This window comes from Elephas maximus, chromosome 3 (genome assembly GCF_024166365.1).
Source record: "Elephas maximus indicus isolate mEleMax1 chromosome 3, mEleMax1 primary haplotype, whole genome shotgun sequence".
In the NCBI taxonomy this organism is placed as follows: Eukaryota; Metazoa; Chordata; class Mammalia; order Proboscidea; family Elephantidae; genus Elephas; species Elephas maximus.
This window is the reverse complement of record NC_064821.1, coordinates 72,658,392-72,682,670: the sequence shown is the minus strand read 5'-3', so window position 1 is coordinate 72,682,670 and position 24,279 is coordinate 72,658,392. Positions and strand designations below refer to the sequence as shown.

Here is a 24,279-nt window from a genome sequence, read left to right as displayed (position 1 = left end):
CAGATTAGATATTCTCACAAGGGGAGTCAAGATTACAAATGACTGTTCCAGTGACCCCGTGGGGGACGGGGAAGCCAGGAGCGGTGTGTTCATTGGTGTTGTTGATGTATCTTTGGGCTGGGTTCTGTGCTGCCGTTCACTGGGGCCAGGGAGATGACTCACACACAGCCTTCCCCTCAAAATACTCACAGGAGTCGGGGTTCAGACAGATGAAAGGGCATGTAGAAGAGAGGGTAACCAACTCTGTCCAGGGAGTAGGGAAAGCTTTACAGAAGAGAGGGCATTTGAAGTAGGTTTTGAAGCACAAGTAGGAGTTTTCTAGGCAAAGAAGGTGGGGAACAAGGAGGTAGCAAGTGGGGAAGAGAAGATGATGAACCTATTATGTTGAGCTTGAGGGCCCTTCAGGAGAACTGTTCTAGAGGCAGGAGGATATACAGGAATGGAGTGTGGGAGAGGTGGGGACTGGGGATGATGACCCAGGAGCAGTGGTTTGGAGGGGCTAACTAAGCCTTGGGGGTAGTTGTACAGTGAGAACAGGTCTGAGTATGGATGTCTGATGGGGAAAGCAGGAGGAAGGTAGACCAACCTAGGACACTATGACAGAGTAGCCAGAGAGGTAGGAGGAAATCAGAAGAGTCAGGGAAGGAAGGATATCAAGGAGGGAGTAGTCAACAGGGCCAAATGCTGTTGACGGGTCAAGTGAGACCAGGCCTGCAAAGTGTCCACAGGATTTAGCAACAAGCAGGATGCTGATGACTTTGTCAAGAACAGTTTCAGCCAGAGATGTGGGCAGATGCCAGACTGCAGTGGATTAACAGGGGAGGTGACATTTGAGCCAGGAAGTGAGTGGCAGCTGAGAAACTGGAGTGCCAGCTCATGGACCACTCATTGATGGTGACGAGAAGCTGGGGGCAGTGGCCAGAGGAGGATGAAGGTTGAAGGAGGGCTCCCCTAGCATGGAGGAGGCCTAGGTCATTTATGGGCTCCCAGGAGAAGGGAATGCTAATGGAACGCTGGTGAGACAGGGGACAATGGATGGAGCCCCCTGGGAAGGTAGGAGGAGGGTGCAGGAGCAGGCTGAGTGGCTGCCCTTTGTGGGGAAAAGGGGCTGGCAAGAGAGGCTGGTATGCTACAGAAACATTGGAAGTTGGAGGGGCAGGGCAAGAAGTCATAACTTCTGGTTTCTCTGTGAAGTAGGCTGTTGCCGAGAAGTGGGGGGAGGTGAACTTGAGGGGAGAGGTGAAGGAAGGGAACCAAGCAGGGCTGCTGAGAAGCTCTGGGGACCCAGTGGACACGGAGCCCCTGAATCAGTTGTGGTGCCAGTTGGCACAGCTGTGGATTTCTTTAGCAGCCTGGGGGTGGGCGTGGAGAAGGCGGCTTGTCACAAGGCTCCAGGTCTGGGGACTAGCTGAGCGGGTGTGGTGGAGGGCTGGGTGAGGGGACTCAAGAGCTGGCAGGCATGGCACTGACACATTCTCTGTGGTCCCAACTGAGGCAGGGCCTGAAGCAAAGCCAGGCGGGATCACAGATGCTGCACAAAGGGAGGAGGCCTGGGGGGCTGAAGGCTGGCGTGTGAGGGGGCAGGAGGTTGGAGGTTGGGAGGGGAGGGGAGATGACAAAAATAAACCTGATAGTTACTGCCTTCTGAGCTCTCCACGTGCCCAGCACAGTGCTGAGTGCTTCACAGCCTCATGGCAGGGAGGCCTTGCATCAGCCCTCGGGGTGGTGGGAGAGCTGTGGTTATAGTTCCACAGAGGAGAAAGCGGGGTCCCAGAGGTGAAGGGACTGGCCCAGGCTCGCACCTTGGCCCTGGTCAGTGGCCAAGCCCCAGCTAGAAACCAGGATTGCCTGACCCCCAGCTTGTCCTGGGGTACAGGTCTAATGATGGATGGAGAAGTTCAGGGATGTGGAGTGGGCCCTGGCATGGGGTAGCTGAAGTGAAGGGAATGGCACTGAAGTGGATGGGACTGGAAGCTGGACTGGTCCCTCTGAGCAGCGGGTCTGCCCAGCATGGCCCTCCTCATGGCTTGTCAGGAATAGCTTTCTCTCAGACACATACTTGGGACTGGGCAGAAGGGGCAGAAGGAGTACCGCTCTCTTGATTGTTGTCATTAGTTGCCATCAAGTTGATTCCGACTTGTGGCAGCCCTGTGTGCGAAGTAGAACTGCTCCGGAAGCAGACTGCTAGGCCTGTCCTCTGAGCACCTTTGGGTGGGTTCAAACCACCACTTTCAGCAAGTAGTTGAGTGCTTAACTGTTTGCACCACCCAGGGACTCTTGGAACCCTTCAAATGCACAGTGCCTGTTCACAGTGCTCACTTGGCGTTCAGAAATAGGAGAGGCCCTGGGGGCGGGGGAAGAGTACCCTCTAGTCTGGGACAGCATGGGCTAAGCTCTGTCCCCAGGTGCTGTTCCAATCCCACCTGCCCAGTAGCGTTCATGTGCACTCATGCCTCCCCTCCCTTAGTGCATGGGGGAGGGCCTGGGATGAGCTCATGTCTGTGCAGGAGGGGCAGGCTTTGGAGATACAGAGCTCCCAGCCCCTCCTCCAGTGTTGGAGGCACTTCCAAGGCCTAGACCAGACACATAAATAAGGGCGGACAAGAGCCTGATGAGGCCAGTCCCAGGCAGCCGCTGCCTCTGGAAGCACCTGCTGCTCTCCTGGCCCCAGGAGCAGCTGGGAGGAGGGTCTGCTGGATGCAGGCCCTTGGGTCTCAGGACAGTGGCATTCTGACCTGTGCCTCCAGGCCACAGTCCAGTGCTGCTTAGGGAGCAGAATCCAGGCCTAGAACCTAGCACCTGGCTTGGCACGAACCATGGTGCAGAAGCAGGCTTGGGGGTGGTCCCTGCTACCCACCTGGGCTGTCCTGCCAGCCCTAGGAGTCAGCCCTACAAGGGGGAAAGAGTGTGAGCTTCAGACTTTGGCTGTCTGAGTTGTGTGGTCTTGGATAAGTCACTTCCCCTCTCTGGCATGATAAACAGAGATGATGGAGCCTACTTCCCAGTGAAAGCACTAAAGGTGATAATGTATGGAAAGGACTAGGCACAGAATCTCACCCAGAGCTCATTGATGTGAGCGGCCACTCTCCTGTACTCTCGCCTGGGTCTGGTTGAGGCAAGAGGAAGCAAAGATGGCTATGAAGCTTGGGCGAGTCCTGAGCCTGTTTCCTCCTCTATAAAATGATGGCAGCGGGGGCAGGGGACTGAATGTGCTGCTTTCTCAGCCTCACCTGCAGTCAGTTCCAGACCCCCAGGCTAAGAGCAGGCAGGGCTACCCTCTCTGCGCCACTCTGGCAGGGCAGTGCTGACCTTTGCTGAGCCCCTGCCATCACCTCCGTGTTCCAGGTGAGGAGCCGGAAGAGGAACCGAAGGTGAAAACCCAGTGGCCAAGGTCTGCAGATGAGCCTGGGCTATACATGGCGCAGACAGGTAACTCGGGCCACCTCCCTTCCTCTGCGGTGGGGGCCCGACTGTGTGGCGTCTGGTGGCATGTGTGCTTGGCGTGTGCCCGTCTGTCTGTGTCCTGGAGCTCAGTCACGTCTCTTTGCCACATGAGGCCTGTGGGCAGGGCTGGGTTGCCTTCTGAGGAGCCTGTCACTTGGGGTCAGGGTAGGAGGGTCCCTCAAATGTCTGCTCCCCTCCCCCGCCATGAGGCTGAGTGCCTGGGAGGTGCCTCCTGCCGCCGACGCTGTCCCTCTCTCGTAGGTGACCCGGCGGCTGAGGAGTGGTCCCCATGGAGCGTGTGTTCCCTGACATGTGGGCAGGGTGTGCAGGTGCGGACCCGCTCCTGTGTGTCCTCCCCCTATGGGACCCTGTGCAGCGGGCCCCTGCGGGAGACCCGGCCCTGCAACAATTCAGCTACCTGCCCAGGTATGCCCGTCCCCCTCCCCACCCGCTCAGCCTGCAGGGCTAGGTCCTGCCTGGGACTCAGGCAGGCTAATCTGCCAGAGATGGTTGGCTGCCTCCTTTTATTCATCAGTCTTGACTGACGCCCATGCCATGCCTGGCCCCGAGCTAGGCATGGGATGCAGATGCATCAGACCAGGGTCCACTCTAGTTGGCTCGGTTCTGGACACACCGCTCCCCTGATGCCGGAGTCCTGGGACTCAGAGCTCATCTTACCCTTGCTGCCCTCCATGTTCCCAGTGCTGTGGTCACAGCAGCACCTCCTGCACTGACCAGCCTCCTTGTGTTGGCTTGTTCTCCTCCTTTCCTCGCTTCCCCTTCTTGGCTATTAACATTCAGCCTGTCCTTCAAGACTTAAGACAAGTGCCTTATTTTTTTTTAAATGAAGCCATCCTTGACCATCCCCTGCCTCCTCTAGGCTCCCCCCACCCTGCTCCCCTGGGAGCCTCCTCTAGACCCTTAAGCCTTCCTCAATTTAACATGTAGTTGCTGAGCCTGTGCCATGTGCCTTCTGGGGACAGGTGGTTCACTGTAAGGGACAGGGCAGCTTCAGCCGGTCTGCCCCTGCTGCCTGAGGGGTGGTGGCCAGACCACAGGGCTGCTGGCTGTGGTTTATTTAGAGCAGGGCCTACCTGGGGAGGGGTCGGTTTAGAGTAGGGCTTACCTGGGGAGCGGTTGTGGTGCTTGGGGGTGTGGCAGGCACTTTCAAAGGGCTGGGGCAGGATGTAGGGGGCAGGGGCAAAACTGTGTGCCCAGGTGAGAGCTCTCTGTGTTGGTGTCCATGTAGAAGCTTGTGTCTATTCGTGTGTCCATGCACTTGTGGTGGGGAGGGGCACTTCTCCTGCCTCAGGCCTGCCATGCTGGATTCAGGTTGTGGGGCTGGATGGTGGAATGGGGACTGGATGGATCTTGGGGCCTTTCCTGTGCGCTCAGGAGAGGGGGACCCCTGGCTCCCCTCCCAAGCTGTACCAGTTTCTCTGTTGGCGTGTCCGTGGGGGCTGTCCCTTGTGAGTTGAGACTAGAAACCTGTGCCTTCCCTGCCCCCCCTACAAAGGGTGGAGTCCTGGGGCCATGAGAAATCGCCCTGGCAACAGAACTCAGGGCAGAGCCAATGAGGAGCAGTCGCAGAGCTGCTAAGCTCCTGATTGGTGGGGTGGATGGGCAGGCTCTGGCAGTGGGCAGGGCCGAGGTGCAGCCCAGCCACCGGCCACGTGCTTCCTTGCAGTGCACGGCGTGTGGGAGGAGTGGGGGTCCTGGAGCCTGTGCTCCCGCAGCTGCGGGCGGGGGTCCCGGAGCCGGATGCGGACCTGCGTGCCCCCCCAGCACGGCGGCAAGGCCTGCGAGGGTCCCGAGCTGCAGACTAAGCTCTGCAGTATGGCTGCCTGCCCGGGTCAGTAGCGCCCGTGGGCTTCCAGGCGAGCGCTGCCCAGCTGGGTGGGGGGGTCGGGCAACCCAGGGGAGGCAGTCAGGTCCAATGCCCCTGGGGATCCCTGGAGCTTTCACCAAGCATGGGGAGACTGGAGAAGTATACCCGCCAGAGTGGGAGGTGACCCCTGGCCCAGACTTGGGGGTGGTGCATTGTGACCCTATCCAGCACCCCATCTTCTAAGCCCTAGGCTACCCTTGCTGGTCATAGCACTTTGGTGCTGATGGCCAGCTGGGCTGTGAGGGATCCTAAAGCTGGGCTTAAGTATGGGCAGAGATCAGAGGGTGCCCCCGCAGCCCGTTTCACTAGTCAGGAGATAAAATTGCGTGGCTCAGTGATGAGTGGAGAGGTGTCCCCTCTTCCTGGAGCTGGTGACAGGCAGGCAGGATGAGGCCCAGGCACCACCTGCTCAGTTCAGCCTCCCTTCATCCACCCCCCTTCATGGGGTTGGCCTGACTCAAGCCTTAATGCCCAGCAGACTGATGTCCCCCTGCAGTGTTCCACCTCCCAGTCCTTACACCCCTGCTCAACGGCCACCCCTGCTTTTGTCTCCCCATACAGTGGAAGGCCAGTGGCTAGAATGGGGTCCCTGGGGCCCGTGCTCCACATCCTGTGCCAATGGGACCCAGCAGCGCAGCCGGAAGTGCAGTGTGGCAGGCCCAGCCTGGGCCACGTGTACGGGTGCCCTCACAGACACCCGCGAGTGCAGCAACCTTGAGTGCCCGGGTGAGTGCTCAGCACAGGGGTAGTAGGTGGCAGCCCTAACCCCGGGGGCACCTGAGGCCGCTCACACCCCCCTCCTCCCACAGCTGCTGATGGCAAGTGGGGGCCGTGGAATGCCTGGAGCCTATGCTCCAAGACATGTGACACAGGCTGGCAGCGCCGCTTCCGCATGTGTCAAGCCACAGGTACACAGGGCTACCCTTGTGAGGGCACCGGCGAGGAGGTGAAGCCCTGCAGTGAGAAGAGGTGTCCAGGTACTGCTCAGCAAGACCCTGGGGGTGGGGGAAAGCATGTGGGCCCCGCTGAGCCCAACCCTCTGCCCCCACAGCCTTCCATGAGATGTGCCGGGATGAGTACGTGATGCTGATGACGTGGAAGAAGGCAGCTGCTGGCGAGATCATTTACAACAAATGTCCCCCCAATGCCTCAGGTGAGGGCCGGGCAGCTCTCCCCTCTGGGCCCCCAGCCTCTGCGGGCCTCCAACCTGAGTATGGAGGGAGGTAGGTGAGAGCTCGGTCCCACACCCAGCCCTCTGTTCTCTCCCCCTGCAGGGTCTGCCAGCCGCCGCTGTCTCCTCAGTGCCCAGGGCGTGGCATACTGGGGGCTGCCCAGCTTTGCCCGCTGCATTTCGCACGAGTACCGCTACCTGTACTTGTCAGTGAGTGTGTCCTGCTGGGCGGGGCTACACAGGGTCTCTCCTGGACTATGCGAGGGGTGGAGGGAACTTGAGTCTCTCTCATGCCCACATGCCTTGGCATACACAGTGCGCACTTTGGTCTGGCTATGCCTCTCCTTGTCTGGCAAACTCCTACTCATACCTTGAGGCTCAAACCTCAGGTGCCTTTCCTTATCCCTGGTGCCCACCTCCATGCTGCTACAGGCCCCCAAACTTCTCAGTCCTTAGGTGTTATGAGTGCTCATCTAGGTGCTTGAGTCGTCACTATACTGTGAGCTGTTTGAAGGGAGGGACAAAGTTGAATTTATTTGTGTCCCCAGTGTCCAACCCAGGGCTGGGGCAGGAGTGGTGTCAGCGAATGTGACCTGTGTGTACCCATTTGTCTGACTATAATTGAGTATTTGCATTTGGAGCATGTGTTCGTAAGTGATTGTGTGTGAATGTGTGTGTGTGTGTTTGTGTGCATGAACCCTCTGGGATGGGGAGGTACCCAGTTCCCATACAGTGCTTGGCATCTTTGATGTATACATCTAAGCACCTTTTTTCTCTTGGTGTTTCTATTTCAGTCTTTTTTAAAGTAGCTTCTGGGATTCTCTCTCTATATGGGTCTCTTTCTTGGACTCAGTCTCCCTGTGAGCGCCTTTGAGCGTCCCTCTGTGCCCCTTTCCCTATTTCCTTTCACCTAAATGCAGGCAGTGGGTGGGAATGGACTCCACAGTACTGGGTTTTTTTAGATGCAGGCAGTGGGTGGGATGGAGTCGGGTGGGCCAGGGTCTGTTCCAGCTCCTGACACTCCTGGTGACTGCACCTCCCCCTGTTGCTGCAGCTACGGGAGCACCTGGCCAAGGGGCAGCGCATGCTGGCAGGTGAGGGGATGTCGCAGGTGGTGCGCAGCCTGCAGGAGCTGCTGGCCCGGCGCACCTACTACAGCGGGGACCTGCTCTTCTCTGTGGACATTTTGAGGAACGTCACCGACACCTTCAAGAGGGCCACTTACGTACCCTCGGCTGATGATGTACAGGTACCACCCCGCCCCGCTGGGAGGAAGGAAGCCTGAGCAGGGAGAAGGCCCAGCCCGCCCCGCTGGGAGGAAGGGGGCCTGAGCAGAGAGAAGGCCCAGCCTGAGGGGGATGTAAAGGCCCATGGCAGAGTCTTCTGGGAGTGGCCCGTGTGACAGTCATGGGGAAGGCCCCGCCCCCCAGGTCCAGGGCCCCCTTACACTCACTGCTCTTTCCCAGCGCTTCTTCCAGGTGGTAAGCTTCATGGTGGACGCGGAGAACAAGGACAAGTGGGATGATGCCCAGCAGGTGAGGGGCTGGGCTTCCAGGCCTCTCCCCCTGTGACCCACCCCCACCTCGGACCTTTACACACTCTCTGTCCCCAGGTGTCCCCTGGCTCTGTGCACCTGCTCCGTGTGGTGGAAGACTTCATTCACCTGGTGGGCGATGCCCTCAAGGCCTTCCAGAGCTCTCTGATTGTCACAGACAACCTGGGTACAAAGGGGTAGGGTGGGCTATGCAGGTTGCACAAGGTGGGAGCCCAGGCTGTCGGGAGGGAGAGATGGTTTGAGGTGTTTTCCCATTTTCCTCTCTCTTTCTCTGGGCCCTGTGGCTCCACCTTTAACCTCTGTTTGTATCTTTCCGTGTTTCTTCCTCTCCTCCATCTCTGTGCTGTGTCTTTGTGTATGCCTCCCATCCCTCACCTTCTGTCTGTACCTGCCTCTCTGTTTACATCAACCTTCCCTGGTGTCTGTCCCCACACCTGTCTCTTTCCCTGTGTCTGGCTCCTTGTCTCTGTCCTTCCCTGCCACCGCTGCCTACCCTCCCTGCCGCTATAGTGATCAGCATTCAGCGAGAGCCCATCTCGGCTGTGTCCAGTGACATCACATTCCCCATGCGGGGCCGCCGGGGCATGAAGGACTGGGTGCGGCACTCAGAGGACCGCCTCTTCCTGCCCAAGGAGGTGCTCAGCCTCTCCTCCCCCGGGAAGCTGGCTGCCCCTGGGGCCACTGGCAGCCCCAGCCAGGGGAGGGGCCCCGGCACCATGCCCACGGGTCCAGGCTACTCCCACCAGCGCCTCCTCCCAGCAGACCCTGATGAGTCCTCCTACTTTGTGATCGGTGCTGTGCTCTACCGCACCCTCGGCCTCATCCTGCCACCCCCCAGGTGAGTCACGGGGAATGGGTGGTGGGGGTGCAGTAGGTCCAGCGAGGCCCAGGTGAGAGCAAGGAGGAAGGAGCCTGTGCTGGCCACAGAGAGATGTGTCTGCAGTCTCCTATACCCTCAGGGACCCCTCGCCTGGCTCTGGACAAAGGTGCTTCTTCAAGACATCCATGTAGCTCCCGGGCCTTTGGTGGGATCTGGGGGAGGGGTGGGCTGAGCTCTGGACCTCACCTGAAGTCCTGGGTTCCACTGAGCTCTGGGTCTTCCGTGGGCCTTGGCCATGCCCCCCATCCAGAGCGTCTTCAGGGTTCCTGACTGGGACTGGGACCCTGCTGGCAGGAGCTGACCTCAGTACCTGCCCCCAGGCCCCCGCTGGCCGTCACGTCTCGGGTGATGACAGTGACCGTGCGGCCCCCCACGCAGCCCCCAGCTGAGCCCCTCATCACAGTGGAGCTCTCCTACATCATCAACGTGAGTGAGGCCCAGGTTGGGACCCCGGGCACACCCCAGCACCAGCATTCAAAGGCCTGTCTGATGGGGAGGTGGTTTTCCACCAGTGGCAAGCTGAACTTCTAACCTGTCTGGGCCTGCCTTGCACGATGGGTGGGGGTCAGAAGTGGGGAGCCCCTACCCCACACTCATCTTCTCCCCAGGGCACCACGGATCCCCATTGTGCCAGCTGGGACTACTCCAGAGTGTGAGTTGGGCGGGGGCTCTGGGTAGGAAGGGTGAGGCCCTAGAACCCCTCCAGCCAGAAAGGGGCCTCCTGCCGGGCAGGCCAGAGGGTTCCTTGGTGTCATCTTTGGCATAAGGGGCCGAGGGCACATCCTGGGACTCCCACCTGCCTAGTTCTTGGATGTGGCCTTGTTCTGGGTTTCATCTGCCCCTGGGCAGTGGTCACTGCTGGGGGTAGGGCCACAGAGCTGGCCTGGGGGCTCACTCTACCTGTCCCTCCACCCAAGAGATGCCAGCTCGGGGGACTGGGACACAGAGAACTGCCAGACCCTGGAGACCCAGGCAGCCCACACCCGCTGCCAGTGCCAGCACCTGTCCACCTTTGCTGTGCTGGCCCAGCCACCCAAAGACCTGGTGAGTGGAAGGGGATACCTGGGGTGGGGCAGGGGAGGAGGCCCCCGCTGCCAGCCACCATCTGTGAGCGTCTTGGCAGGCATTTGTGTGTTCCTGAATGTGCATCTGTGCAGGTGCACTTGTATGATTTCACAGGGAATTCTGTGTACCTGTGATGGTGCCCACAGATGATGCTATGTGCCTGGAAGTGTGTGGACAGTGGGTGAGCTTGTGCAAGTGTACACATATTGCAAGTGTGCAAATCTGACTGTGTATGGAAGAGTGTGGTGGCTGCATGTAAATGCGTCCACATGTAGGACTGGGTCTGCTCTGTGTCCATGTGAACACAATGGTGAGTGCCCTTCTGCGTGGGGGCATGAGGAAGGTGTAGTTGCCAGTCTCCACTAGACAGGGTGTGGGGAGAGTGGCAGGCACCCCTTCCCAGCAATCCATCTGAATGTCTGCCCACCTTCCCCAGACACTGGAGCTGGCGGGCTCCCCCTCGGTGCCCCTCGTGATTGGCTGTGCCGTGTCCTGCATGGCACTCCTCACCCTGCTCGCCATCTATGCTGCCTTCTGGAGGTAGGCCTGGTGCTGGGTGGGTGGGCAGGAGGAGGGCAGCCACACCAGGTTGCCTGGGCAGCCAGCTCCCTGTCTGTGCCCACTGTACCCTCCAGGTTCATAAAATCTGAACGCTCTATCATCTTGCTGAACTTTTGCCTGTCCATCCTGGCATCCAACATCCTGATCCTCGTGGGCCAGTCCCGGGTGCTGAGCAAGGCAGGTGCAGGTTCCCAGGGGTGCCAGAGGGTGCGAATGGAGAGTGTTGGTAGGTCACAGTGCATGTGTTTGTTGTAGGTACTTAGTGATGGATGTTTGTGTACACCCGAGCCGTGTCTCGGGGCAAGGGGGTGTGTGTGAAGTGTGTGAGCATACGTGAGGGTGTTGGAGAGGGTGTGTGTGTACTCGAGGGATGACTGTTTGTGTACATCTGTGAACGCGGACGTGTGCCGAGCGCCTGTGTGCGTGTCTGTTGGGTGGATGGTATTTGCAGAGCCTGGGCCTCCTTGTGTCTGAGACACGTGGGAACCTGCACGAGGCCTCCTTTGCCACCTGCATGTGGATGGCCTGTGTTGGCTGTTCCCTCTGCCCCCTTGGCCTTCTCTGCACAGTGCCAGCACCGTGAGTGCCAGGCGTGGGGCCCGCCTGGCCGTGACGTGGAAGCACTCCTGTCTGTCCCCCTCCCTGCAAGCCCCGTCTGCGCGTAGGCAGCCTGCCTGCCCGCCTCCCCGGATGCCGAGTGCTGTGTGCGTGTCACCAGGCCTGTGTCGTGCTGTGTGTGGGTGCAGGAAGGCGGGGCCACCTGGCAGGGCTCTTTGGGGGGCAGGGCTTGGGTGGGCGGCCATGACAGCGCCCAGCAGCGGGTGTGGGAAGGCTGGCGCCTCCTGCCCTGGCGGCTGCTCAGGACCACACCCTCTCTTCCCTTCTCCCTGCAGGGTGTGTGCACCATGACGGCTGCCTTCCTGCACTTCTTCTTCCTCTCCTCCTTTTGCTGGGTGCTCACCGAGGCTTGGCAGTCCTACCTGGCTGTCATTGGCCGAATGCGTACCCGACTCGTTCGCAAGCGCTTTCTCTGCCTGGGCTGGGGTGAGCAGGGCTAGTGCTGGGCCCTGCCACTGGGCGTGGGGGATGCTGGGCTGGGACCTGGGGGGATGAGAGGACCATCTCGCTCTGGTTCCCCCCGCTTCCCCAGGTCTGCCTGCCCTGGTGGTGGCCGTGTCTGTTGGCTTTACCCGCACCAAAGGATATGGTACATCCAGCTAGTACGTGGGCCATGGGCCTCCCGTGGTAGGCGATGGGGGTCAGCGGGACCCGCTCAGGGAATTGGGCCTTCTCAAGCTGAAATCCTGGCCCCTGCCTGCTGGGAGACTTTGGGCAAAACCCTCCCAACTCTGAGCCTCAGTTTCCCTGACTGTAAAAGGATGCAATAGGATTGGATCATCTCTAAGAACAACCTAGCTCAGGGAACAGCCTTGTTTTGTCCCCATGGTGGCCCCAGGGGCTAGGTCTGATATTCTTGGCCTTTGTTGGAGGGGAAACTGAGGCTCAGCAAGGACCAGTGGCTCACTCTAACCCTGTCTGGGGCTTGGTCCCCATCAGAAATGGATCGTTGCAGCCTGGGGGGACTGAGGGATGTGCAGCTGGGGTGGTATTTAAGGATGAGGAGGGAGCCTGCTGAGTGTCTGACACCCCTTCCCCTCCCTCCACCCCAGCTGCTGGCTCTCCCTGGAGGGTGGCCTGCTCTACGCCTTTGTTGGCCCTGCAGCTGTCATTGTCCTGGTATGTGTCCCTGTCAGTGTCCTGGGAGGGTGTGGCCCCGGGGGTCAGCCTGTCTCTCCCTCCACCTCCTCCTGGACACCCCAGATCCCACCTGGGGGTCCCCTTGCCAGGAGGGCATCTGGTGATCCTGTCTTCCCCCACCCACCCCCCACGGGACACCAGGTGAACATGCTCATCGGAATCATCGTCTTCAACAAGCTCATGGCTCGGGATGGCATCTCAGACAAGTCCAAGAAGCAGAGGGCCGGGTAAGGAGGGTGCTGCAACTTGGCCTTGGGGGCAACGGTGCAGGGAGGGAGGGCTGTGGGTTCTCTCAGAGACTCAGGGCTTGAGGAGGCCGATGGACTGGGGCTCCCCGACCTTGGTGCCCCAAGGGCGCAGGCCAGGTGGGCACCTGGAACGCTCAGCTGCAGCCCCTCACCCACCCTAACTCGGCTCTCTCTCTCTCATCTGCCCTCCCCCTCCCCCCCGACTCGGGTGCATTCTGCCCCTGTACCCTCCCGGCTTCCCATGTGTTTCCCCTTCTCCCGTGTCTGTGCCACACCCCCGAGGTCGGAGCGGTGCCCCTGGGCCAGCCTGCTCCTCCCCTGCTCAGCGTGTGGAGCGGTCCCCAGCCCCCTGCTCAGCTCAGCCTCGGCCAGGAATGCCATGTTAGTTGTGCCCCCTGGGGGGCGGTGGGGGTGGGGGTGGGCAAAGGAATGGGGGGCAGTGCCCGCGGTGGGGGGAGGTGGGATATCAGCCCAGTGCCAAGAAAACTTGGCCCCACCTCGCCAATTGCCACACACTCTCAAGGGCTTGGCATCTGGTGGCCAGGGGCAACGGGGAGTGAATGTCTGTCTCCTGGGACGTGGGGTTCCTGTGCCCACCCCTACCCCCGCCTCCACCCCTGGCTTATGCTCTATCCAGGCACAGCCTCAGCTCTTCCTCCTCACACCCTCATCCCACAGAGGCTCATAGAATCTTAGGCCCTTGAATTGTTGAGCCATAGAACTTTAGAATTAGAATGATAGAATCTTAGAATAAGATAATCAGAAGCGAAGAACGTTAAAAAGAGTGAATCATCGAGTCTTATCATCTGTCACAGAATCTGAGACTTAGCGTTTCAGAGCCATTGAATCTCACTATTAATCGGAGACAGCCAGGGAGGTACAGAATGATTTCACTGCGACCCCCTGGCAGCCTAGAATCTTAACGTCTCAGCCCTACAAGAGGAGAACGGATCCACAAGGGCCTGAGGCTCAGCCTCCCACCCAGAGTCAGAAATCTGACTGAGCCACCCTGGCCTGGGGGGTCTGCTTACTCTCACACACCTCCAGGGTCAGGGAGCTCACTGCCTCTGGAGGCGGCTGGCACCATGGAGGGGAAGCTCTGCATGGTAGAAAGCTCCCTCTTACTTGGACTGGCACTTGCCTCTATGACCCAGTCTGTCTGAATTTGCAGTTAAGGGCTTGGGCTTTGGAGTCAGCCAGGCTCAGTTTGTGTCCCAGCTCTGCTGTCTGCCCAGCTGGGCAAACTCCAGTTTCCTCATCTGTGAATTGGGATAATAATCCCCATGGCTTTCTCTTTGAGTTGTTTTGATCACGATGTGAAATAATATATGTAAAGTGTGCAGTGTAGGGCCGGGCCAAGAATTGGTGGTTAATCAATGGTAGCTCTTATTACTGTGATTAGCCTTCTGGTGGTCTTGGCTCTGCCTCCAGGGTCTGCAGAGACCACTATGTCGCCCCCTGCCAGGCTGAACAGCTCGTCCTAGGGCAAGTCTTGGCCCCCTGCCTGGCTCCCTGCCTTGACCTCCCCTGGCCACCTCTGCAGAACAGGGCCACCTTCTGCTCTGTCTGGACCTGCACCTGCCTGACTCGCCTGCTGTGCCCATTAGGGACCTGGGGGTGTTCATGAGGCAGAGTGGGCTGGGGATGGCACCTGGTCCAGTAGGGGAAGGCTGCCCCCACTGTGCTCTCGTGAGCTGTAGCAGGGGGAGGTGGAGGGGCTGGTGCCTCCATGCCAGGGCCCATTTGCCTTTTTTCCCTGTCCTCCCCTAGCAAGAGGCTGGATGTTTGGGTTTGGCCCTGACCTCTGTTTGCCTGCAGCCCCAGCTGTGTTCTCTCTGCCCAGGTCCTCTGAGCAGCCCCTTGGGGGGGGCCCTGGTACCTCTTCTCTGGGGAGCTGAGGGGGAAGAGCCTCTGCGTCTCTGGCCTGGCCCCGGCCCCACCTTCCGCCCAGAGATTTGTGCCCTGTTACGTCCTCTACGTGCTCTGCCTGTGTAACATTTCAGTCTGCGTGTCTCTGCCTGGCTCATGCCTTTTCACTCTGTCTGTCGTATCTCTCTGTCCTTCATCCTCTTCTCCTCTCCCAGCCTCTGAATCAGACCCTCTGGGGAGGCAGCCCAGACCTATGCATTTCTGAAAAGCTCCCCAGGTGATGCTGTGCAAATCGGGCCGAAACTCTTGGCACCCGCATCTGTCTGCCTCCTCTTCTCTCCTGCTGTCTCCTTCTACTTTCTCCACCTCTGTCCTTGATGCTGCCTTGGTCTCCCACTCAGTCTCACTGTGTCTGTGTGTCTGTCCCTCCCACCTCTTCTGGTCCTGGCTCTGGCCCATAGTTCTCCATTCCCTGTCTCTGTTCTGTTTCTCTGGTTCCTCAGCCCCTCTCTGCTGGGAGACATTCCTGAGGTCCTGGCCCCTGGGGCTCTGCCAGTCTTGGTCAATTTGAGGGTCCCAAACTGGGTGGAAGCCCAGGCCCAGCCCACCCTGTCCCTTGGAGTGTCACCCTGAGGGACCCTCTGCTGCTGTCCCCCCTCAGGGCCTCGCTGTGGAGCTCCTGCGTGGTGCTGCCCCTGCTGGCGCTCACCTGGATGTCCGCCGTCCTGGCCATGACAGACCGCCGCTCCGTCCTCTTCCAGGCCCTCTTCGCTGTCTTCAACTCAGCTCAGGGCTTCGTCATCACTGCTGTGCACTGCTTCCTGCGCAGAGAGGTGGGACTGGGCCTTGCTGCCCCTTGCCTGCCCCATCCCCTCATCATGCCAGTACACTCTGTGCAGACAGGGAGGATTGAGGCCCAGGGAGGAACCAGCAGGGTTACAGCGGGGATAGCATCTCGAGGCCCAGCTTCAGGCCCCCAGCCAGGCAGCCCTTGGTGCCGAAGCTATGAAAAGCCCAAGCCCCATGAACTGTACTCCAACCTTGTCCTTGGCCTTCTAATCTCCTGGGATTCCTCCTCACCTCTGATCCAACCCCTTCCTTCCTGTCTGTGCTTCCTTCTTTGCACACCCGCCTGGGTGCCTGGGGTGGGAGGCACGGTCATTCGTGGCAGGGCCCCTGTGGTAGCCTCAGATCCAGCAGGCACCCTCTGCCCCCAGGTCCAGGATGTGGTCAAATGCCAGATGGGCGTGTGCCGGGCCGATGAGAGCGAGGACTCCCCTGACTCGTGTAAGAATGGGCAGCTGCAGATCTTGGTGAGTGAGGAGGCCCGGCAGGCACAGGTAGATTCTGGGTGCCCCTCCATTCCCCTGCCCCAGGCCACTCACCTCTCCATCCACAGCAGGGAGGAAACAGAGACCGGATTTGATTCAGGCTTAGCCACTGACAAGTGGGTGACATTGGCCAAGTCCTTCCCCCTCTCTGCCTCAGTTTCCCCATCTATCAGGCAGGGCTGGAGTAGATCCTATCTGGGGCCCCATTGGGTTCTGCTGGGCAAATTCCTTGTGTAGCCCCTCTGGCAGGCCAACTGAGCAGAGGTGGGTAGGGAGGAGTAAGCACCCCTCCTACCCTGGTACATTGATCCTCCCCCTGCCCACCTGCTCTCTCCCTCTCTGCCTATAGTCAGACTTTGAAAAGGATGTGGATCTGGCTTGTCAGACAGGTGAGTCTACGGGGCAGAGTGAAGAACGGTCCTGGGAGTAGACAAGAAGGGGAGCCCCCACGTCCCATCCTGGGAGGCCTGTAGGGAGCCTGCCCGAAGTCCAGCCTTGAGTTAGACAGCTGTGAAACCCGTTGACTGTATGACTTTGAGCAAATAAGCTCTCTGAGCCTCCATTAACACACCTGTAAAGGCGAGAATACCATTCTCCCAGAGTGGGTGGGAGGCTTAAATGAATTAGGGCTCATCAGGTATTTAGCACGGTGCTTGGCACAAAGGGCTGTTGCATTATCTTATTTCCATGATTCTTAGGGGATATCTTTGCAGTTCTGTCTCTTAGAGAGAAGCTGAAGTGGGGAGGGTAGTAAGGCCCTTTTGACACCCTTGGAGCTGTGGGGTCAGAGGTCAGGACTTGCACAGAGTACTGTGGGAGCTGGGCCTTGGCTCGGTTTCTTGTCATGTTCTTAACCCGTCTGGTGTGGGAGAGAGGACCAGCTACCCTGAGAGTGCCAGCACCCAACCATCTCCCCAGGACTCAGCTTCCTCCCCTGTCCAAGCTCGGGGGCCTGGAACCCACCTAGCCAGGCAAGGGCATCTGGGGTCTTCTCCTTTCCAGGACTCACCCCTCCCTTCCACTCCTGTCCTCAGTTCTGTTCAAGGAGGTGAACACTTGCAACCCGTCCACCATCACGGGCACACTGTCCCGCCTGTCCCTGGATGAGGACGAGGAGCCCAAGTCCTGCCTCATGGGCCCTGAGGGAGGCCTGAGCTTCTCACCACTCCCTGGGAACATCCTGGTGCCCATGGCAGCCTCACCAGGGCTGGGAGAACCGCCGCCCCCGCAGGAGACCAACCCCGTGTACATGTGTGGGGAGGGCGGCCTGCGACAGCTGGACCTCACATGGCTGCGGCCGGCTGAGCCGGGCCCCGAGGGGGACTACATGGTGCTGCCCCGGCGGACTTTGAGCCTGCAGCCTGGCAGTGGGGGTGGAGCTGGGGAGGAGACCCCACGGGCCCGGCCTGAGGGCACCCCTCGGAGGGCTGCCAAGGCGCTGGCCCACACCGAAGGCTACACCAGCTTCCTGACCGTGGACCACTCAGGCCTGGGCCTGGGCCCTTCCTATGGGTCTCTGCAGAACCCCTATGGGATGACCTTTCAACCACCACCGACACCCAGCGCCCGCCAAGTGCCCGAGCCTGGGGAGCGCAGCCGGACCATGCCCCGCACCGTGCCTGGTTCCACCATGAAGCTGGGCTCCCTGGAGGTGAGGGGCGGTAGGGCCATGGGTAGGGGCAGGAGGCCTACCCCTGTGTACCTGGGACTGTGTCTAAGTCACAGACTGCAGCTGGGAAGGGACAATGGGGAGCCTCCCCAGAGCAGCAATTTTGTCCAAAGTCACCAGGTGTGTGGACAGTGCACATTTCTCCCTCAGTGCTCATGGCTTGTTCTTGCTGTTAGTGGTCATCAGGTCAGTTCTAACTCATGGCGACCCCAAGTGTGCAGAGGAGAACTGCTCCATGGGGTTTTCAAGGCTCTGATGGTACACACAGTTGGTACTCAACTACTAACCTAAAGATTGGCAGTTGGAACTCACCCAGCAGCCCCATGGAAGAAATGCTCGGGGTCTTGTCTCCATAAAGATTACAGCCAAGAAAACCCTGTGGAGCAGTTCTACTCTGTAACACATGGGGTCACTGTAAGTCGGAATTGACTTGAGCGCAATGGGTTAGTTACTTTTTTCAGACCTTTCGAAAGCAGATTGCCAGGACTATCTTCTAAGGTGCCTTGGCAGTGCCAAGCATAGCTCAGCTTCTCTGAATTCCTCAAGTGGGCTTGGAACTCACTCATGCTTTGGTGCCTATTTTCCGGTAACAGGTTAGAATGGGTCCTCCTTTAAAAAGACTGTGGCTCAGGCAAGGTATGTATTGTCAGGGAAGCCACACAATGGGGATTAAGAGCCTGAGTCCCCGTGCCACACAGATCTGAGTTCAAACCTGGGATCTGCTGGGTACCAGTGACATCTTTAGCATATTACTTAATCTCTCTGAGCCTCAGTTTCCTCATTCGTAAAGAGGATAACATAGTAGCCCCTTTGTAGAGGTTGATAAGTTGAGTGAGGTGAAGCATTTGGCTCTGTGTGGAGCAGGTAGGAAATGCTGGATAATTGGAAATTTCTGCTCTTGTCATCCCTGCAATCAGCCTGTGATACTGCCAATAACCTGTTGCTGTCGCATCGATACCAACTCGTAGTGACCCTATAGGACAGAGTAGAACTCCCCCATGGGGTTTTCAAGGCGCAGCTGGTGGATTTGAACTGCCGACCTTTTGGTTACCAGCCTGGCTCTTAACCACTGAGCCACCAGGGCTCCAGTACTGCCCATAGGCCAGTGGTAATAGACCATCTTTTCCTGAGAAACTGTACGGCTCTCTGTCCCCCTCTGTGTGTTCTCTGTGGACACTTCCCTTCCTTCTGGCCTCCTAAGGCCTGCTGCCGGCAGAGTGCTCAGCCCTGGGCTGACACTGGGGTCAAGCAAGCGGTAGTGACCTGCTCTCAGCTGCCCTAGAGCTCTAATCAGAAGGACAAGGGGGATGTGGATAAGGAAGGGGGCTGGAGTCGTGGCTCAGACATGGCTGGCTGCTCAGGTTCATCCTCAGAAGCCTGCTCCCATCCTCTGCATAAAAAAAAAATATATAAGTTTGCAGATAGAGCGTTTGCGAGTTTAGTTTTTCCCTAAAGTGTATCTTGAACATTTGGTGCCTGCTCCTGCTGCAGATGGCAAAAACAGGAAGGCGTAACAAAGACTGAAAACTCGGAACCGGCACTGGGGAGGGGTGCGCTCAGCGTCGGCAGGTTTTGTTCTGTGGCCACCTGCCTGCAGTGGGGCCGTGAGGAGGGGCCTGTGTTAGCTCCTCGGTGGGAGGTAGCAGTATGTGGCAGCGTTCTGAGGGTCCCAGACAGCGTCCAGAATTCTGTTGTGTGCATCGGCGATGGGGTGGAGGCGAAGGAGCAGGTTTGGGGCTGGGAAATTATAGGTTTATTTAGTTGGGCACAAGCTGTGTCCTCAGTGCCTGTGGGGCATTGGAGGGCAGAAGGTGTCCTGGTACTTCTGGAAGTGGGGAGGATGCACATGCAAGCAGTGAGGGGCAGAGCGCAAGGGCCTGGTGTCAGAGAAGCCAGGTGGGCCACGGAGAAAGCACGGGCAAGGAGGTGGGAGAAAAGCCCAGTGTGTGGTGTCTTGGATGCCAGTGATGGTGAGCATGTTCACTGGGGCCCGGGATTGGGGAGGTCCAGACTGTGGTCCTACTTTTCCCACTGAGGGATTTGGGGCAAGCCCCTTCCCCTCCCTGGGCCTCAGTTTCCTGATCTGTAGCATGGGAAAGTGAGCCTTGGCCTCATGAGTCAGTGCCAACATTCTAGAACTCTAAGGCCTCTTTCTTGAGCAGCATGGACACTGTGTAGGTTGTTGGGGCCATGAAGATGGTTTTAGATGAGTAAGGGCCAGGGGAGGCATTAGGGAGTGGGAGGCCAGGGAGGCAGGGCCTGGTTTGGTAAGAAAAGGGACAAGGTGGAATCAAAGGAAGGTTTCGGAAAACCCAGGTCCCTGTGTTTGCAGAAGTGGAAGGTTCCACGGAGAGGGGAGCCTGTAGCTGGCAGAGAGAATGGGAGGATGGGGAGGACAGAGATAGAATCCAGTTCACAGAGGAACGAGCTTCTGCTCCAGATCCCAAGTGGGAATCCATGTCCCTGCCACAATGGTAGTCTGCACAGTGACATTTGGCCTGTGTGTGCGTACAGCCATGTCTCTCTGTGTGTCTGTCTATGTGGTGCTCTCTGTATCTGCCTGCAGCGTCTGGCATGTGTGCATTGCAATGGCAGGAGAGGATGTGGGCCTGGGGTCTGAGCTGAGCCCAGGGGTAGGGCCAGTGCCTCAGCACCTCACCTCCCTGTGCCCACAATGACAAGGGTTCTGCCTTATAGACTGTCAGCTCTGGGTCTGGGCTGGGGGGAAAGGAGCAGTGGGCAGACCCTGGGATGCCAGGCTTCCTGGCTTTACAGCCCCTTCATGGGGTGAAAAGCTCTCTCCTCCTTCCCTGCCTCCTTGTTGCTCCTTCCCAGCGAAAGAAGTTACGGTACTCAGACCTGGACTTCGAGGTAAGCACCGATGGTGTGTGTTTTGTGTGTGTGTTCAGAAGGGGCATCTGTCTGTGGTGTCTGTTCCTGGAGGGTTGGACTGCCACTCCCAAAAAGGGCCCAAGCCCCATTGCAGAGCCTGACCCCAAGATCCCAAGCCTGTATTTTCTGTGGGATCTTCCCAACATTCTGTCCCTGCCCCAGCCCATGGCTCTGGGGTGGAAGGAGAGCCACGTGTTGTCCCAGAGGGGTCAGCAGCAGGCAGGCCAGCAGCGGAGAGCCCAGGATGCTTTGTCCTTTGTCCTGGGTGGGGGTCACAGTGTTGTGGGGTAGGGCAGGCACCTCCTCTGACACCTTGTGGTTCCTAGAAGGTGATGCACACCCGGAAACGGCACTCGGAACTCTACCACGAGCTCAACCAGAAGTTCCACACGTTCGACCGCTACCGTAGCCAGTCTACAGCCAAGGTGAGGGCTCCTCCCTGGGGCTGCCCCTGCCATGAAGCTCAGGGCTTGATCTGGTACACGAGGCCTGGGCTCAGCCACTGGCCCCTTAGGTTGGGCTCTGACAGGTGGCCCCTGTCGTAGAGGGGGAAGCGGTGGACTGTGTCCTTGGATGAGGTGGCTGAGCAGAGTGTGTTCAGTGTAAGTCCCTGGGCTGAGGGGTGAGGTGGGCTCCCAGGGTCTCATTCCCTCCTGGCTCTCCTCCCTGGCCTAGCCAACCTCATCCTGTTTCTGCCAGGGCTTCCCCCACAGCATGAGCTCAGTTCTTGGGCTTCAAGGGGTAGGAAAGGCCACAGACAGTGGGCATTAATGGGGCTCCACCAGGATCTTGGGGGAGGGCAGGCAGATGGGAGTCGTGGTCCCAGGGCACAGTTGGGCACAGGGTCAGGAGCTCCAACTCTGCAGCCTGGTGGATCTGGATTCAAACCCTTCCTTGGCGTCTGCTTGCTCTGTTGTTGTTAGTTGCCATCAGTTGATTCCAACTCCTGGTGACCTCGTGTGTGAAGAGTAGAACTGCTCTATAGAATTTTTAAGGCTGTGACCTTTTGGAGGCAGATTGCCAGGCCTGTCTTTTGAGGCACCTCTGGGTGGGTTTGAACCATCAACCTTTTGACCAGTAGTTGAGTGCTTAACCGTTTGTACTATGCAGGGACTTTGTAACTTTAGGCATCCCTGGCCCTCTTTGGGCCTCCTCAGCTTGTTCCTCTGTGCAGTGGGTAAGAGGGTGTTGGCCCATCTCCATGGGCCCTTCCCACCCACCAGCAGGAGAAGCCCAGCCCAGGGGAGCGTCCTGGACTGTCCCAACAGCGGCGACATCAGAGCTGGAGCACCTTCAAATCTATGACACTAGGCTCGCTGCCCTCCAAGCCCCGAGAGCGGCTGGCCCTACACCGGGCAGCAGCCTGGGAGCCCACGGAGCCACCGGAGGGCGACTTCCAGACAGAGGTGTGAGTGCCACGCCGGACTGCCCACTGCGTATAAATATATATATCTCTCTATTTTCACACTCCACTTTGGAACAACCCAGGAGCCAGCGCCCCCTCCCCTCTCCCGACGGCTGGGCAGGGAGGCAGAGTGGACTCAGCTGGGCTGGGGGCGCGACATATGGCATAGCCTGGGGGCCAGGGTCCCACCCTGTTTCTTGGATGTCCCTCAGCCACTAGAGTCCCATCTTCGCCCCAGCCTGTTTGTCCCTTCCCGGGCTGGGGAGGGGGGAGGGGACCTTTGTTGGGAATAAACTTCACTCTGTGGATTTTGCTGCTGAGCTATTTGCTTCCCCCAGGTGAAGGCCCATCCCTGGGACCCCTGCCTTGCCCTCCATCTCCCTGGCTCACCTCACTTGATCTCATCAGATTGTGTGATGGGGTGAGCCCTGACTGGGAGGGGGAGGCCTGGGCTGACCCCACCTTTGCTTGACTCCTTGGGTGTCCGTAGGCAAGTCCCTTCCCCTGTCTGGGTCTTGGTCTGGGGTGAGCAGATTGGGAAGGTGGGATAGGGCCCCTTGCACCTGGCCTTCCCTAGTGGCTGTGATGATCATGGTGGCTGTTCACTGGGGTCCAGGAGCCTGACTGCCTGGTCTGGAACCAAGGCAGAGTTTACTGGACTGGCACCAAATAAGCTTTCTACATTTTAGCTGTTATTACTTGGCGCCTGGCCTCTTGTGCTAGGAGCTTCACACACATGGCCCCTACTCCTCCCAACAACCTGGCTGGAAGGTTTTAGGTCGTCCAGTCTGTGGATGGGAAAGTGAGGCCAGAGAGGGGAAGTGCCTTGCCCAAGGCCACAGTCAGAGGGAGAGCTGGGATATGAAGCCCAGGCTTGTTGGATGCTGGGGCCCACCCTCTTTCCTCTTTCTCACCCTCTTCCTGTTAGGACAGGAAGTTGAAGCTCAGCTTCCTGGAACTTTGCCTTCACGGCTGCTGGGCCAGGGCTCAGGGCCTGCGTGGCAGGGTGGGCATGGGGTAGACCAGCTCCAGTTGGGGAGCCTGGCTGGCTTGATGCCAGAAGGCAGAGATGGGAGACTCACTGCTGGTTGTATTTTTTATACCCCTGAGTAAATGGACCGTTGCTTAGTTCTTGGGCCCCTAGGAAGAGGGGCCATAGGATCAGCATGCTGAAACATACTGCATTGTGCACTGTGGCTCTTCTGTGGTCAGGCAGCAGCTAAGCAGGGGCATAGTTGGCAGGGGCCACAGATGCAGCTGCCGGCCTGACCACTTGGCAGGATGGGCATCCCTGGGCCCTCCCCAGGGACTCTGGGCCACAGACCCAGGCCCTTGGAGAGCTGACAGTCGGGGTTGGGGGGTTGAGGGGTGGCGGACATGTCGGGGGGTGGTGGAAGGTGCCAGTGGATCTTGAGGGGCCAGAAAAGTGATAAGGGATACAGCTCCTGAGGACCCAGGCTTCCTCTCAGTCTCACCTGAATTCTGCTGGCTATGGGAGCTGACAGAGCTCTCTCAGCACTGTGGTCTTGGCCCCAGGGTTTCCCAGGCCCTCAGCTCTTTGGGTTCTCCTTCCTCTTCCCTCTCCTGGGGCAGCCACAGCACCTATTGTACAAAGTGCTCACTCAGGCACCACCTCCTTTGATTCTTAAAGGTAGGTATTGTGACTCTGACATTCTATAGATGAGGAAATTGAGGTACAGAGAGGGAACGTGATTTTCCCTAACTCCCACAGCTTGTAAGTGACTGCATTGAACTTGTGGTCAGGAGTAGCAGAATCCCGATGGCGGCCAATTTAGGCAAAGAGGACTTCGGTCATTCAGGAGTATAAGCTGCAGCCAGCTGTGGTGGGCCGGCTGAGATGCAGGGTCAGAGTGCTGCCAGGTGTTGCGTTCCCTCCCAGCAGCTCTCCATGTGTCAGCTTCATTCTTTTAGGCAGGCACCCTCATCTGGGGGGCCACTACCAGGTTTCCTGCTCCCGGCTCTCATCACTCAACTCTGACCTCAGAGAGCAAGAAACTCTCTTGAATTCCAATTAGAAAACCCCCAAGGAAGGGCTGTGATTAGCCCGGGGTGGGGTAGGGAACTGTGATTGGCAACCCCCTTGGGAACGAGGCAGGTCTCCCAAAGAAGGGGGCTAGTCCTGGAAGGGGATAATGGGCTCATATTGACAAAGCTCCCAGTCTTTCACCTTGTACTAGCAGACCCCACCCCACATCCCCAACCAGGCCTTCCCTTGTGTTGCTTCCTGCCCTCATTCAAACCCTCGTGTCCTCCAGTCTCCTTCCTCCCCAGCCCTGGGCTCCACTCACCACCAGCTCTCAGAGCTCTCGGGGGCTGAGCTGCGATGTCTGCCCCCTCCCCCCACCCCGCCCCACTACAGTTTCTTGCTTTGCATCTGGTTTTGAGGAAGAGATTTTGTGTTCACCTTGCTGATTCTGCTCAAACAGCAACCACAGCTGCCAGCAGAGGTTCCGTAGGGCTTTGACCACTTCCATGGTCAGGGACAGAGCTTTCCTGGGGTGGGGGGACTGCTCCTCCCTGCC

At 58.6% G+C, this 24,279-nt stretch overlaps 1 protein-coding gene across 11 annotated transcripts in view; it reads left to right on the top strand.

Annotated features, from left to right (window-relative positions):
* The window catches only part of ADGRB2 (adhesion G protein-coupled receptor B2), a 39,005-nt gene extending 16,968 nt beyond the window's left edge, over positions 1-22,037 (top strand). For 4 of the 11 annotated variants that reach the window (XM_049878585.1, XM_049878578.1, XM_049878583.1 and 1 more), the window contains exons 3-30: positions 3,346-3,429; positions 3,706-3,870; positions 5,132-5,296; positions 5,894-6,058; positions 6,142-6,309; positions 6,384-6,485; positions 6,607-6,713; positions 7,558-7,752; positions 7,970-8,038; positions 8,116-8,224; positions 8,569-8,896; positions 9,259-9,364; positions 9,547-9,590; positions 9,856-9,982; positions 10,440-10,543; positions 10,639-10,741; positions 11,458-11,608; positions 11,715-11,784; positions 12,235-12,301; positions 12,464-12,549; positions 12,853-12,951; positions 15,101-15,272; positions 15,657-15,752; positions 16,120-16,159; positions 16,805-17,421; positions 20,275-20,310; positions 20,658-20,756; positions 21,555-22,037. In XM_049878585.1, the coding sequence (XP_049734542.1) occupies positions 3,346-3,429; positions 3,706-3,870; positions 5,132-5,296; positions 5,894-6,058; positions 6,142-6,309; positions 6,384-6,485; positions 6,607-6,713; positions 7,558-7,752; positions 7,970-8,038; positions 8,116-8,224; positions 8,569-8,896; positions 9,259-9,364; positions 9,547-9,590; positions 9,856-9,982; positions 10,440-10,543; positions 10,639-10,741; positions 11,458-11,608; positions 11,715-11,784; positions 12,235-12,301; positions 12,464-12,549; positions 12,853-12,951; positions 15,101-15,272; positions 15,657-15,752; positions 16,120-16,159; positions 16,805-17,421; positions 20,275-20,310; positions 20,658-20,756; positions 21,555-21,743 (3,863 nt within the window). In that variant the 3' untranslated portion in view covers positions 21,744-22,037. Of the gene's footprint in view, positions 1-3,345; positions 3,430-3,705; positions 3,871-5,131; positions 5,297-5,893; positions 6,059-6,141; positions 6,310-6,383; positions 6,486-6,606; positions 6,714-7,557; positions 7,753-7,969; positions 8,039-8,115; positions 8,225-8,568; positions 8,897-9,258; positions 9,365-9,546; positions 9,591-9,855; positions 9,983-10,439; positions 10,544-10,638; positions 10,742-11,457; positions 11,609-11,714; positions 11,785-12,234; positions 12,302-12,463; positions 12,550-12,852; positions 12,952-15,100; positions 15,273-15,656; positions 15,753-16,119; positions 16,160-16,804; positions 17,422-20,274; positions 20,311-20,657; positions 20,757-21,554 lie in introns of those variants that run through there. The other 7 variants (XM_049878580.1, XM_049878584.1, XM_049878581.1 and 4 more) reach the window with 6 other exon arrangements.
* The last annotated feature ends 2,242 nt before the right edge of the window (positions 22,038-24,279 follow it).